General features: G+C 51.7%; 2 protein-coding genes across 2 annotated transcripts in view; one reads left to right on the top strand and one right to left on the bottom strand.

The window, feature by feature from the left end:
• Nucleotides 1–1,807, top strand: part of MYH7B (myosin heavy chain 7B) — a 43,376-nt gene extending 41,569 nt beyond the window's left edge. Inside the window, exons 38-44 of the mRNA XM_077769283.1 lie at nt 1–110; nt 186–311; nt 401–571; nt 662–766; nt 854–949; nt 1,403–1,540; nt 1,614–1,807. The exon at nt 1–110 is cut by the window's left edge and continues 308 nt beyond it. Coding sequence (XP_077625409.1) covers nt 1–110; nt 186–311; nt 401–571; nt 662–766; nt 854–949; nt 1,403–1,540; nt 1,614–1,625 — 758 coding nt within the window. The 3' untranslated portion in view covers nt 1,626–1,807. The remainder of the gene's footprint in view (nt 111–185; nt 312–400; nt 572–661; nt 767–853; nt 950–1,402; nt 1,541–1,613) is intronic.
• Nucleotides 1,775–15,070, bottom strand: part of TRPC4AP (transient receptor potential cation channel subfamily C member 4 associated protein) — a 69,335-nt gene continuing 56,039 nt past the window's right edge. Inside the window, exons 11-20 of the mRNA XM_077769367.1 lie at nt 12,906–13,037; nt 11,116–11,174; nt 8,911–9,012; nt 7,681–7,764; nt 6,548–6,638; nt 5,374–5,514; nt 4,671–4,779; nt 3,949–4,061; nt 2,864–3,070; nt 1,775–2,686 (exon numbers count right to left, since the gene is read on the bottom strand). Of these exons, the coding sequence (XP_077625493.1) occupies nt 2,549–2,686; nt 2,864–3,070; nt 3,949–4,061; nt 4,671–4,779; nt 5,374–5,514; nt 6,548–6,638; nt 7,681–7,764; nt 8,911–9,012; nt 11,116–11,174; nt 12,906–13,037 (1,176 nt within the window). The 3' untranslated portion in view covers nt 1,775–2,548. The remainder of the gene's footprint in view (nt 2,687–2,863; nt 3,071–3,948; nt 4,062–4,670; nt 4,780–5,373; nt 5,515–6,547; nt 6,639–7,680; nt 7,765–8,910; nt 9,013–11,115; nt 11,175–12,905; nt 13,038–15,070) is intronic.

The following is a 15,070-nucleotide window of genomic DNA, read 5'->3' as shown; positions in this document are numbered from 1 at the left end:
CAGAGCTGGCAGAGCTGGGGGCCGCACTGGAGCAGGGCGAGCGCAGCCGGCGCCTGGCCGAACAGGAGCTGCTGGAGGCTACCGAGCGCCTTAACCTCCTGCACTCGCAGGTGGGGCTTGGAGGGCGTGGGGATGCTGGCGGCGGGGGCCCGCTGGCCAGGCTCTGAGCCTCTGCCTCCCCACAGAACACAGGCCTCCTGAACCAAAAGAAGAAGCTAGAGGTGGACTTGACCCAGCTGAGCGGCGAGATGGAGGAGGCTGCCCAGGAGCGGCGGGAAGCTGAGGAGAAGGCCAAAAAGGCCATCACCGATGTGAGGCTGGGCTGCGGCCGTGGGGGGGCCCAGAGCTGGGCCCAAAGGGACTTGCCCCTCCTGACCAGGCCACCCCCGTCCACCAACAGGCAGCCATGATGGCCGAGGAGCTGAAGAAGGAGCAGGACACGAGTGCACACCTGGAACGGATGAAGAAGACGCTGGAGCAGACGGTGCGGGAGCTGCAGGTCCGGCTCGAAGAGGCTGAGCAAGCTGCCCTCCGCGGCGGGAAGAAGCAGGTGCAGAAGCTGGAGGCCAAGGTGCGTGCGACCCTCCCAGACCCTCTCCTTGCAGGGGGGCCAGCCTGAGGGTGGGCTCTGGGCAGCAGGCCCATCCCTGGCTGCTTGCAGGTGCGGGAGCTGGAGGCAGAGCTCGACGCGGAGCAGAAAAAGCACGCAGAGGCCCTCAAAGGGGTGCGGAAGCACGAGCGCCGGGTTAAGGAGCTCGCGTACCAGGTGCGGGACTAGATCTGCCACGAAGGGGGGCGGGACCCCCGAACTGGCCCAGTCTGGGCAAGATCTGAATTGCCTTTGCCTGCCCAGGCCGAGGAGGACAGGAAAAACCTGGCTCGCATGCAGGACCTGGTGGACAAGCTACAGGGCAAGGTCAAGAGCTACAAGCGCCAGTGTGAAGAGGCGGTGAGCGTACTAGGGTCTGGGCGGCCAGGACCTGGAAGCTGGGAACAACTTGAGCACTGGTTCCAGGCTCTTCAGTCAGAGAGGATGGCAGCGAGAATCCTCTCTCGGCCCTGGATTGCCTTGTGTTGGCTTTGTGCGCAGGCAGGCTGCCCCTAAAGGGCAGCGACCCAGCTTAGTGACCCCGCTGTCCCAGGGGGAAGAGTGGCTATTTCCTACCAGCTTTAGCTAGAGACAGGACCCAGCTGTCCCTGAAGGGACCCCATGTGCTCTCCTTTCTGTGTGCCTCTGGAAGGACTGCTTCACTCCCCCGCCACCTTCTTCCTGCCCGGGGCACTGGTGATGAGGCAGAAGGTGGAGCAGTTGAGGACCAGAAGCCAGGCCCCCTGGGGACAGAACAGGACTAGACTGACTACCTCAGTTACAAAGGGTGACCAGGCCTGCCTATGTCCCCAGGAACAGCAGGCCAGTACTAACCTGGCCAAGTACCGCAAGGCCCAGCACGAGTTGGATGATGCAGAGGAGCGGGCAGACATGGCAGAAAGCCAGGCTAACAAGCTGCGGGCGCGGACCCGGGATGCCCTGGGACCCAAGGTGAGAGGCTGCATGGGACCAGGGTGGGGAGGATGGCAGCATGGAGCTCACTCAGCTACTCCTGTCCCCTTAGCACAAGGAGTGACACCCGAGTTCTGAGGACGATGCCTGCTGTGTGCCCTCTCCTGCCGCCGCTGGCCCTACGGCTCCAGCTACTTGCCTTCTCCTCCTTTGAGGTTCAGAAGAGGAAAGGAACACATGGTCCCTGGACAAAAGTCAGGTCCACAACAGTCAGTCATTTAAAATAAAGTTCTTTAATAGTCTCCATTTAATTGGTTTATTTGTTGTTAATAAATTGGCAACACAAGGAGGGGCCACGGGTATTCCTAGCCAGGCTCCTGTGTGTGTGGGCTCAGGCAGGAGACGCTGCCTTGGGGCAGGGCACAGCCACCCAGTGCCCCAAGGGATGGAAGAAAAGGGCCCCCACTTCTAGGGGAACCCCCTGGGATGAACACAGCGGCCAGTGAGCAAACAGAACCAGAGTCGCTAAAGGAAAACGAGGGAGGGAGGGATAGATGGCCAGGGGTGGGGGAAGGCAGCGTCCTCTGGTAGCCCCCACCCCTGCCCGCGGGGACTCAGAAGCCTTTGCCTGGGTCCAAAGGCCGAGCAAGCTTGGCTCACAGATTGGAGGAGGGTGCCCGTATCTCCCTCCCCACCCCAGGACTGACAGGCAAGAGCTCAGACAGAGCTATTTTTTTTTTTTTTTAAAGTTCCCTTACCTCTCTGTGGGTGGGCTGGGGCCCCAGGGTTCTGAAGGAAGGGTGGGCAGAGTGTCCCTGTCCTAATCATGGGGATCTTGAGGGAACTGAGGTTCCCCACTGACCCGGGGCCCTCAGACCCAAGGGCTTCTAGATGCTCCCTCCCCACAAGCCTGTACCCAAAGACCTGGGACAGACAGAGTATCGGGGAGGCAGGGGAGGAGGGTGACCGGGCAGGGCGTGTGGCACACGTACCCACGCTCATCCACACTGGCCCTGGCCCAGAAGCCTCCTGAAGCCTGGCCCAAGGTCACTCCTCGGTGAAGTCCCTGTCTATGTCCATGTAGGGCTCCTCAATGTAGCTGACAAGGGCAGAGGGTGACTGGCGGTCTGGGTTCAACAAGATGGACACGGTCTCTTTCCAGTATGAGAAGCTGATGCAGGAGCTCTAGGCAGAGAGAGAGGGGCTGGGGGGCGCCTGGAGGACCCAGGCCGAGCCAGGCACCCCGTGGGGAGGGCCCTAGCAAGGGGACAGAGAGCTGTCTACCACACACCCCAGGCGGAGACCACCTCCCCCACCTCTGGATGGCCCACGGCCTGCCCACTGGGGAGGGGGGACACTCACGTTCTCCAGGCAGGTGCTGTCCTTGTCCTTGTGCAGGTAATGCTGCTGCCAGAAGCGCAGCAGGTTGTGGAAGTTGTTGAGTAGGAAGCCGGGGTACTTCTTGCTGTGTTCCATCCGCTGCAGCAGCCGCAGGTACAAGGGCAGCCGCTCTTTCCGCCGGGCCAGCATCAGGATGACCAGGCTGGTGTTGAGGCAGCTGACGTTCTCCTGTGAGGCGCCAGGCCATCCATGTTAGGTGTGTGCAGGAAGCCCCCGGGCTGCCACCAGGCAGGAAGGAAGGTGTCCCATGCCCAGACCCTGCAGGGCCACACACTGAGGTGCCCCTGCACAAACCTGAGAGGACGGGGAGTGGGGGAGGAAGGACACCATCCTGTCCCCGCCCACCCCCATCCCCACCCCAGTGGGGTCATCGTCAGTGGCCTAGTTACAGTCCACTCCTCCTCCAGAATCAGCTCAGGCATCACTTCTTCCTGGGAGCTCTGGTTCCCAAGGCTTCGATCCCCAGGGTGGGGTGGGGTGCCCACATCAGGCATGGCTACCTCACTTTCTGACCTTTAATCAGCACTGAGCTGGCAGCAGCAGGAGGGAAGGGTCTCGGTCTGATTCACTGGGCAGCCCCAGCTCAGTGCCCTGCCTCAGTAAATGTGTGCTAATTGAAGGAACAAAGAACCACCTCTGAGGGGTAGAGCATTAACCTCATTTTAGAAAAGAGTGTGAAGCTCGGGGAAGGGGCAGCCATGGTTACTTAGCGAGAGAGTGGGAGGTCACATCAAGTCTAACCCCAAAGCCTGCAGAGCATGAGAAGCTTAGAGAACACTGGAGTGGGAGTCAAGAGCTCCATGCCAATCCTGACCCATCTGTGACTTGAGACACCTCTTCCCTCCTCAGGCCCCATGCATAAAATGACACACTGGTCCCTCATTGGAAAAAGTCCTCAGAATAGCTGCCAGGGTTTCCTAGGAACCAACAGATGGATCAAGACACACTTCTAGGGCAAAGGGGGATAGATTAATTGCTGGGCTCCGGGATGAGGGAAACTATTTCCAATCTCTCTTCCCCTCCTGTATGTCCGCAGGGCCTCTCACCTGGGTCAGTGTCTGCACATGGATGATGTTGATGAGGCGGAAGAGGAAGGACATCTGCGTGGGCACCTGGGATATGTAGGCAAGCAGGCGACACTCGGAAAGGACCTCAGCAACTGGGGACAGAGGGGCAGAAGTGTGACAACAGGTTCAGAAACTGGTCTGTGGCTCAGGCCCAGGGACCTGTCCCTCAGGCTTGTAGCCAGGCCTGCCTGGGGTCCTGATTCTGGAGCTGGGAGCCCCCACCACGAATGCAATGCAGGAAAGGCCAGTTGCAGCAGGAACAAATGTCCAGCTGTGCTACCACCCAGGCTGAGCTGCATTCCCATTACGCCCCACCAGGAGTTTACCACCACCTTTCCCTCGGTCCCTTGCGGGGTCCTCCTCTCTGAGGCCTCCCTCCCAGTCTTCACCATCTCAGTCCCTCTCATCCCAGGCGATTCCAGGCAAGACAGGAAGGGTGTTTGGTTTTTTTTGCATTTTGCATGCAACAATAGTTTCTTTGCATTTATTAAAGTGTACCTGCTCATTAAAGGAAGCATGGAGAGTAGAGAAAAGCCAAAGCAGCAAGAAAATCTCCTAGAGAGCCATGACCTGGACCCCAGCCACGTGGGCATTTGGTGCAGCTACTTCTGGCCATTTTGTCTCCTTGCTAGATGCTGGGTGATTGACACCAGCGTGGCCACGCTGGGCCAATTCTCCCTGGCATCGTGGCTTTTTCTTACCTTTCATGTCCACCTGGTTTTCAAACCGGTCCAGTGACAGTGTGACACAGCGTACCAGCATGTTGGAGTCCACCAGAGAGCTGTTGATCTGTTTCAGGAACACCTGGAACTGCAGCAGGGGTCCAGCTCAGGTGGGTGATGGTCAGCTCCCACTGAAGACGGCCAAGGCCCAGGGTGGGCACTGGCTGCCCAGGGGTCCCATCCACCCAGGCCTAGCTGTATCTCATAAGGCTGAGGCCCAGATAAGTTGGGTGACCTGCCCCCAGCAGGAGCTCGAGCCAGGGCTGACAGCAAGCTCAGCGTTTTCTGCACTGATGGATGCTGGACTCCCCTGATTTTCACTTCAACTAGTCTACACTGGGTTTCTGTCAAACACACCCTGTGAGGCTCACACACTAGGCCCGGTCCTGGCCTTCTAGGGCTCATCGTGTCACCCACCACCTGCATCAGAGCCATTTTCACAGCCCACCTGCTGCCACCTTCACCCCTGCCTACAAGCAGCTGAGGCGGTCAGCCCTGTATACCCAGGGTCCAGCCCAGAACCAACACAGCACAGGGGTGAATGACCGTTCGCTGAAGCCTGCCCACTGACTCCCCAGTATTCTCCAATTTCAAACCAGCACCCGAAGACTAGGAAGGACCAGGGCTCTAAGATAACTTCTGAATGATGCAGCAAACCCCATGGAGCCTGAGTTAATCTTACCTTTGCATCAGTGTTGATGTATTTATTAAATCTCTTGAATGCATCAACATTGAACTTCATCAACTCTCCCAGAAGATCAAAGTAACTCTGGAGCACATCCCTTGACTTGCACTCGCTGTCCACAATGCAGTACAGGATGTGCTGGGGTGGGAGAGAACAGGATGAAGGCAGGAAGGTGGCTGAGCCTGGGGGCCAACAAGCAGATGTGGCTGCCACCCCCAAGCTGTGCTCATCCAAGCTGCCCGCTGCCTGCCTCCCACCAGGGCCTGGCACGTAGCTCAGACCACATGACGTCTGCTTTAAGCATCCCCATCAGCTGATGGAACTTGTTCGCCTGTCTAGATTCTCATCTGAGGATGCTGGGAGCTCCAAGGGCAGAGCCAGGCAGGACACACCTCACCAGGATGCTGGGGGTGGGCTGAGGTGTGTGGTCATGACCTCTCGCTTGCCCAGCTCACTCCAGCTGGCAGGCGAGGGAAGCCATCTCCAGATGTAACATCAGCCACTGCCTGAGCCCTGAGGCCATCCAAGTCAGTGAAGTAAAGGGTTTATGGGCACAGGACACATTTTGACCCCATGGTTTATATTTATGAATAAGAAAGTTTACACTAAAATCAATGAATTTTCATCAGGAACATAAAGCCAGTTTAACTCTTATAATAAAGTTTTCTATGACAGTTAAACTGTTTCCATTTTTCATTTGCATTTTCCTGAAGTTATGCTGATTTAGATCAATTTCTTATCAATTTTACAACAATTCATGGGTCAGTTTCTTGTTTGTACCCTTTTTTTTTTTTTAAAAACCAATTATATTTCTGGCCACTTTGCTCCCTGCCTTTTGTAAATTTTGCTTTTTCTGCAGACCACTTTACAATAAAGGGAAATTGACTTTCGGTCAACAGCAAAATATCCTCAGGGTCAAAAGGCCTTGTTGGGTAACTGCAGACTCTCATACTCCTCCAAGGCTACCCCCCAGATCCCTCAATCATCTGTTAAGCACCTAAGGAACCCACAGTTGGAAACTCAGGGGAAGTCCCAGGACAACTGCACTGTCATTTCAAAATAGAGATTTGCTCTGCTCCTGACCAGCTGTCTAGGTCTCAGGAAGGAGAGCAATGCACGAGGCTAAGGGGAGAATGGGACACCCCACACCCTGGCTCCTCCAGGCCATTACCTCCAGAAGGCCTCGCTTCAGCAGGAACATCTGGTCTGCATAGGAGGTGGTCCCTCGGAGGAAACTCTCCACAGCCCGGGCTTGCCAAAACCTGCGACCCAAATGTTGACCCCTGGCCCAGGTGGCTAAGGCTGCCCTCTTCTGGCCCATGTTCCATTCACCAAGGGGCTGGGAGACGTTTGCTGTCTTTTGATTTATTCGACATTCCCTGAACATCTACTAGGTATCAGGCATCACACTAGGCACTGGGGACATAGCAAGAGTCCTTATCCTCATGGAGCTGACAGCTCAGTGGGGAACAGTTACCTATCTGGTTCTGTCTGGAAGAAGCTACGTCTCAGAAAAGATGGATCCAGGATCACAAGGCTGGCTACAGTGAGTGGTATACGAAAATACACTCTAGCTTTGGCCCTTCAGGAGGACAATGGAAAGAGGGGCTGGAGTGCATGAGGGAACCTGACAGATCTGTACAGATGGGCCACTGAGCTCACTTCTGATGGGCTGTGTAGAGAAGAGATGGCCCGAGGGGAGTAGAGCTGGGATCAACAAGGGGAAGACTGGACAAGGCAGGCCGAGTTGACAGAGGGCACATGTGGGCACAAGCCTATTGACACACCCAGCCCTGACAAATGTCTCCCTTACCCGCTACTTCTGTCTGCAGCCTTCACGACTCATCTTAGGTAAGCAGGAGGAGCTCTGAGAAGCCCTCCTTGTCCACAGCCCCCCTAACCCCCCAAGCCCCCAGCTGGTTAAGGGGCTTTCCTTTGCTCCCAAGCTCCCTGGGGTAGGTCCTGACTCAGTTCCTTTCCACACTGCACTCCAACAGGTTTCTTTACACGCTTGTTTCCCACAACCCAGGGAACCCTCGTGGGCAGGGGCCGCAGCTATTTCCTACCGCCTGTCCAGCACCAGCACTGAGTAGGTGCTTGGTGAAGGCTCGGTCAGTCCCTAAAATATACTGCTGGTATGCAGCAGAAGCTCACGCATACCTGCAGAGTCAGACTCCCCTCCCCACCAGGGTAGTCAGACATCCACAGTGGAAGCTGGTAGCTACATGAGGTATTTCTAATCACTAGAGAAACGCTCAGCTCCTGGGCCCTTCAGGAGTGGCAGGTGCCTGTCCCCAGACCTACCTGAAAGATGACTCAGCTGGCTCCTTCTTCATGACTTGCAGCAGACGAGTTAATAAGCCCCTCTTCCCATCACACACCAAACTCCTGAACAAAACAGGTACCTCAGTGACAGGCCTGAAGCTGACAGGGCCAAGTTCCACTTGGCCAAGGGACTGCTATCCTGGGGCTCTGGGGCTGAGTCTCTCTGCTGGTTTAGGTAGGTGAAAAAACCTGGGAAATGTCCAGGAAAAGTCTGCCAAGCCTGCAGAATGCCTCCCTGCTCTACCTGGATCCAGAGGACCTCAAGGACTCCTGCAACTGTAGAACTGAATAGCCAAGTGTACTCACACCACATCTCAGGCCAGCTTTCCCTTCCCAGACTCACTAGCAAGTGATCAGAGGCCAGAAAAACCCAGTCAGTGCTCAGAACTGCTGGAGGGCTGATTACACCAAAGCAAGTTTGAAATGCCATGACAGTCTACCAGATGGGGCAAAGTCTGTGCCAATAGGGGGAGACAGGGAGTACCCTGGGCCCCGTGTTCAGCTCCAGCTGGCTTTGGACAAGTCCCTGTGCCTCCGGGAAGGCTGCTGCTAGGCTAAGAAGCAAGACATTCGATGAGGAAGTGACTCAGGCTGCATCACAGGGAACAGATGGCCAAGCAAGGCAGGGATTCTGAGCCCTTAAACTCCCTCTTCAAATAGAACAGCTCTACTTTTATCCCCTCTAGACATTATGGACTGTGCAAGATTTTATTTGAACAGATTCCTCTTGCTTTTAGGGAAAAAAAAAAAAAAAAAAAGGAGGCTGGGAATTATGACTTCTGTTGCTGGTTACAGTCTTCCCTGCCCTGACCCTCAGGAGCCTGTGACCTCCCTGCTGGTCAGAAGGTGACACGATCATAACCCAACTAATGGGACTTATCACAGGGTAAGAAGCATGTCAGCAAAGGTGAGTGACCAAGAAGTGGGCAGAGCACATGTGACCTTTGGCAGGTGACGTCTCTAAGCCCCTGCTCCCCACTCTGTAAAGTGGAAATGAGGATGGCACCTCCCTCCTAGGGCTGCTGTGTGGCCCCAGGGAGGTAATGCAGGGGACATGAGGACAGTGCCTGACTCCCAGAAGCCCTCAGGACATCAGAAATACATGTGAGCAAGAAAGGACAAGTACTAGACCTGTGGGCACTCATTTGTGAGCCCGGGGGGATGCAGGCAGCAAGGGTGGGCTATGGGCTGGAGCTGCACGCCACTTACCTGTCAGTGTTGAGGACGGCTTCCACCTCAGGGATGTTGGCCTTGAGAGAGATGGCACTGAGTTCGTTCAGCTCCTGGTTATTGAGAAGCAGGTACTTGTTCCTGCAACAAATGGGTGGGGAGGGGTAAAGGACTCCAGGCTAGCTTCCTTCTCGCCCAGCTCTGGTGGTGAGAACCGGAGAATCCCCCAGGTGCCTTCCCCTGCCACCACTTGCCCCTGAGACGGGACTCTATCCCTGGCTCCCTCCCTTGCTCCATTCACTAACAAAGCTCATTTCCTCAGCATCTCCAGGCCTTCTGTTTGCCACTGAACATTTTTAAACAATGTTTCTTTGAGAGAAAGAGAGAGAGAGAGTATGCATGCGTGCAAACGGGGGATGTGCAGAGAGGGCTGCAACTCACAAACCTCAAGATCATGACCTGAGCTAAAGTCGGACTGAGCCACCTAGGTGCCCTGCCACTGAACATTTCCTTTTGCTTTCTCAAAGACACTTCGCACCTAGCAATGTCCAAATCAAACTCAGCATTTTGCTTCTCAAACCTGGCTGTATTCCAGAACTCCCACAGGGGCCTGAAGCAGCTGAGACACTCCCTTCTGCGCCCTTCATCTCTAGGCCTGGCATCACGCAAGCCATGTGAACAGAAGCAGTTCCTAAATGGTCTCCCCCAGGAACTGATTGAACACACAGCACCCGGAGAGATCTTTAGAAAATGGGACTCTGACCAGGTCACTCTGCTGTCAAAAATGCCCCCACAATTTCACAAGCTTTAGAATATATAAAATCCGCCCACAAACATGACTGACAAGGCCCTGTGGCTGAGCCACCAACCACCTTCACAGCCTCACTGTGGGGGCAAGACCCCCTTCACTCACACTACCCGCCACACTGGCTTTCCTAAACACGTGGCGCTCTGTCCTGTGGAGATTCTGCATACACCGTGACTTCTACAACACTCAGCCTCTCACTCTTCCTTTTCACCCAGTTTGCTACTACCGACCCTCCAGGTATCAACTGACAAGCTGCTTCTGCAGGGAAGAGCTCTGGCTAGTTCAGGGCCCCTGTCAAATGTGCTCTCACAGAACCATGCTCCTTTCCCCTGAATACCATCTCCATCTGTCACTGTACCTTCAGTGGTGTGACTCTCTGATTAATGTCCCTCTACCTTCCAGGACTATACTTTTCATGAGAGCAGGGGTCATAGCTCATTTAACTCATCACTGTCTCCCCAGAGCCTAATACATACAAGTGCTCAGATTTAATAAGAGTGTGATGAAAGTTAGGGACCCAGTTCCTTAAAAAAGTAAGCATTTAGAACATACTGGTGCCATTTTTTTAGAGGGTTCACATACTTCCTTGAACTTAAGTTCTTCAAGCAGAGAGCCTCTGAAAAGAGGATGGTCAACACGATCCAGACAAAAGTAGCAAAGCGGAGGCCTTTGGCCACATTTGTCCTCAGGCACTTTCTGGTAGCTTACACAATATTTCAAAAGAATTTAAGTCAATGTTTAAAATCAGGACCTTTCACATAAATCTTGATTTCTAGCTTCCCTTGGGGGAAAAACTCAAAAGCTATGCAACAGCGGGCCCAGTTTCTTGTACACCAGTGGTAGGCAAGAGCTAAGCGGTAACTGCCTGTGTGTTCCAGCTCACAAAGTCTCCCCACCCCACTCCCACCATAATGTCTCCCCAGTGCCAAGGTCAAGGGGTCAGCTGCTATTCTTCCCTCCCCCTGCACTGTTTTCCTTAGAGCAGAGAATTACTCTCTTGTGCATTCTCCACTGAAGGTTGAAAAATGAAACACAGGAGGGTAGATGTGGTACATCTCCCTGTGCAGGTGAAGAATATTCTACCTGTTCAATAAGCAAATACTCAGCCTACTTTGCCCACCTGAAGTCCCTGTGAAAAGCCACGCTGTCCATTCCTGGCTTGAAGGGACAGACAGTTGAGAGATGTATTGACTCCAAGGGTAATAAGGGGCCAGCAACTCTGTACTCCCCTCCCAGGTGGCCGTGAGGGTTCAGGGCCTGGCACACAGCTAGGGCTGCACGAATGGCAGCTCTTATTACAGTATTGTCAAAGTGCAGCCACACGTGGTAACTGTGTGACAGCCACCCTCACAACTCCAAGGTCCTCCTGAGCTAAGGTCCAAGAGAGGGGAGAAGCCCGTACAACAACTCTCCTTCCAGGGACAGCTCGTACTTACTCATGGTGATCGCTGAAACTCTGGAGAAGCCTCAAGAACTGTATCTTCAAGGTGATGTCCTAAAACACAGGTGTATCCTTGATGTTAAAACCATCACCACAATGTTCCCAAAGAAAACAAAACATTCTGGTAAGAGCCTGGATGTGTCGCTTTGCTTCTCTGAGCCTCTGTCCTCACACACAATGAGCGCTTTTCTGTAGTCGGAAACCCTTTGCAGACTTCCACAACTGGCCAATAAGAGATCAAGCTGCTGCAGACCCTTCCTGCTACCGCCCCCCTCCGCTGCCACCTACACCTTGGATAAAAAAATAACCGAAATTCTTTTAAACGTGAGGCTAACTTCATAAGAAAGGAAAATCCATAGGAATCAGAAATGAAGAAAGGACTGCATTCAGAGCAGTGAGCACAAGAGCGGATGGTCAGCAGCCCCGGGTGGGATGGAGAAGTGGGAATGGCATTTACTCATGCCAGGGCTTGGGTTTAATGCCCTACAGAGACTAGACAGAACCCTGCACCCATATAAAGTTCTGGGAAGCATGTACATTTGGTGAAAGAAGGGTTAGAAAAATCCCACATATCAGCCCAGGGAGCTGGCAAAGACGCCTGTTTCTGCCAGGGTGCTGCTGGTGGTGAAGGGGAGCTCCCCAGAAGAGGAATCTGGGTTCACACTACCAGGGCCGAGGCACTCAACATGAAAACTTGCCCTGTGGCCTTACTCATAAAGAACCTGGCAGACAAAAGCAAGTGCTCTGAAGAAATACTCCCAGAGGTAAGGCTACATTCCAGAACACGAGGCCACATTCCACCCTGAGGGGAATATGAAGATTCAAATGCAAGTATTAGCATCCCATGAGTAATCCAAGACCATAAAAAAAGTATGTTACAAGTAACAAATATTAACATAATGATTAAAAACCACGTTGCTTTTGACAAAGGACCAGATGTGTCAAAATGCAGAATATATTTACATAAAATTAAAAACTCGGATGGATGGGCTGAGAGGCAAATCGGACAAGGCTAGAGAAGAACAGTAAGCTGGAAGGTCAGACACTGTGGGAAGTCCCCAGAACATGGCACAGAGACCAGGGAGAGCCTAAGGCACCAATGGCCATGTGGCACGTCAAAGTCCCAGAGCACTGTCCTCCTGATACTGGTGACCAAGCCTCCACATGGCCCACAAGGACAGCGGGCAAGGGAGTGTGACATTCCTTCTGCAAAAAACAGGCTCAGAAACTGAGCGACTCATTCAAGCTCTCCCAGCAAGCTGGGAGGCACAGAGGCCTCCTGACTCCCAAGTCAGTGCTCTCTCCAGTGCACCATAAGAGAGACCAGGAAGACATGAGCCTTTGACCCTTTTTAAAAAAAAAAGCACCCTAAAGCCCTTTCTGATCACAGATCATTGATGCTGCATGGTCTCAGAGGGCAAAACTACTACCAGCAGATGTGCAATACTGTGGGGTCGCATATAGAACAAGGGGAAGCCTGTTGTGAGGTAAGAGGCACCCTGCCTGGAGGAAAGGGAGTGCCCTGTCCCAGAGGTGTGAATGAGAAAGCTGACAGAGGGCCTCAGAAGGGATTTCTGCACAGGTGGAGGGGTGGGGTCACACCTTTCTCCAAGGCAGCTTCCACTTAAGGGATGATACAGACTAGGACTTTATTTCTATTCTTTCAAAAAAAAANAAAAAAAAAAAAAAAAAAAAAAAAAATGAGACTACAAAGGGTCATCAGCAGTTCTGGAAACAACTACTCCTGGCAAGTAAAGCCCATCTGTTGCCGTGTCCCCAGCTCACCGGGCTACAGTCACAGTTCTGGTTGTGACCGTGAAGGACAAGGGCAGATGCTGAATGCTTCCTCCAAATCAGCTTGTCGAACAAATTATTGAGCCCGGGGATCAGCTTGAACTCTGCAATCATTCTGTGAACCTGGATGGGGCAGGAAGGCAGAAAAGCATTACCACAAGCATGCTGTGAAGATCCATCAAAGTCTCCTGCTCAGCACCTACAAAACCATCTTTGAGGACAGAGAAAGCAACAGTCAGTAGGGACTGTTGAGATTTAAAGAAAATACCTCATGTAGCCACCCCTCTCCACACTCCCACTATACACAGACATACTTCTGCACTCTGCACAGATCCCCACAATACTCCTGAGGTCACACTGTATGCTGGGTCCTCTTTTAAGAACATGAGTTTTGGATTCAGAGAGCCCTGGGTTTGACAAGTAGCCCCAACACACTCGAACATGGTAACCTTAATCAAATTTCTTAATTTGTTTGTTCTTAGTTTGTTTCCTCCTCATATCATTAAAATACAAATACCCCTCATGCTTCAGAGTAGGACAGATTTCAACTAGAGACAAGATAAACATATTTAAAAAATGTAAACCCTAAATATCCTAGAAAAATCTATGCAAAGATTTTTTTAAATGACCACACATCGAGAAAGATATTTTCTAAAATATTAAGTATATTAAGTATACCTAAAAGTCCAAAGAGAGAAAAACGTTAAATTTAACCATATAAACCTTTAAAAATTCTCTGTGGCAAAATTCATAATAAGCCAAGCCGTAAGACAAATAGGAAAATGGAGACCATACTGGCAATCTCAAATTACAGGCAAAAAACTAATTTCCTCTGTAAGGAATCCTACAAATCTCTTAAGTAAAAAGACCAACCTTACAGAAAAAAATGGGCAAAGGTTATAGACAGGAAAATACAAGACATTCTTCAATATATGGCAAGTGTCTACCCTTACTTATAATATTAAGAGAAATTCAAATCACAACCAATTTTTCACTTTTTCAGGTTAGCAAAGAACAAAGTTTTATAATACTGTGCTGGTGAGCTGGGCTTCAGGCACGCTCACTCACTACTGGTAAGAGGGCATTTGCTGAACTGCCTGCAGAAGGTCATTTCAGTGAGATCTCTAAAATCTTCAAATGCGTCTTCCCTTTGACCAGCAATTCTACTTTTAGGGATTTGTTCTCAGATCCATGTACTAAATGACAAATGCATAAAGTTGCTCACTAAAGAATGGCAGCATTATTTGCAATACCAAAAAAACAGATATAACCTATACTTCCCATCAGTGGGTCATTAGTTGCGTAAACTATGGCATATCCATTCAGTGGGATATAAGGTCCCAGAAGAAAGAGCCAGGTCTTTCACACGTAGTGAATTGAGCATTTACTAAGATACAATATTAAAAAAGCAAATATGTACATGCTATATAACTCACTGTGTTAAAAATAATGAGAGGAATATATTTGCTTTTATAAGCATAAAATGTCTCTAAAAGGATACATGAATAACTGGTAAAATTAGATGCTTCATGGAAGAACTTCATGGAAGAACGATCAGGATCAGTGAGGAGAAAGGCTTCATTGATCCTTACACATTTTAATACAGAACTATGTGAATTATTTGCCTATATATATTTACCTAAAACAAAGCTATTATTACTTCTTCTTAGGGCTCTTGTAAGGACAAAACCAGAAAATGTATGTAAAGTCCTCAGTACAGGACCAGTGCTTATTAATTCTCATTCTACAAGGAGGAAGGGGAAGTAGAGCAGGACAGATGGGCCAAGGCAGTGGTGGAAATGCAGCCTAACTCAACTGCTCTGATCCTAAAGCCTGCCCTTCAGGTCTACCACAGGTGTGTTTTATTTATTTGTTTGTTTAAAAATGTTTATTTTTGAGACTGCATGCGTGCATGCGTGCGGGGGAGGGGCAGAAAGAGGAGGAGACAGAATCCGAAGCAGGCTCTAGGCTCCAAGTTGTCAACGTAGAGCCCAACACGGGGTTCAGATCCACGAACGGTGAATGATGACCTGAGGCAAAGTCAGATGCTTAACCAACTGAGCCACCCAGGTGCCCCGGCCAGAACTGGACAAAGCTGTGACTCTGGGCAACGTTCTTCTTTGAACCTGAGTCCCCTGATGGAAAATGAGGGCTAG

This window comes from Crocuta crocuta, unplaced genomic scaffold, assembly GCF_008692635.1.
Source record: "Crocuta crocuta isolate KB4526 unplaced genomic scaffold, BGI_CrCroc_1.0 scaffold445, whole genome shotgun sequence".
NCBI lineage: Eukaryota > Metazoa > Chordata > Mammalia > Carnivora > Hyaenidae > Crocuta > Crocuta crocuta.
Note: the sequence above shows the minus strand (reverse complement) of the source record. Positions and strands in the feature narration are given on the sequence as shown.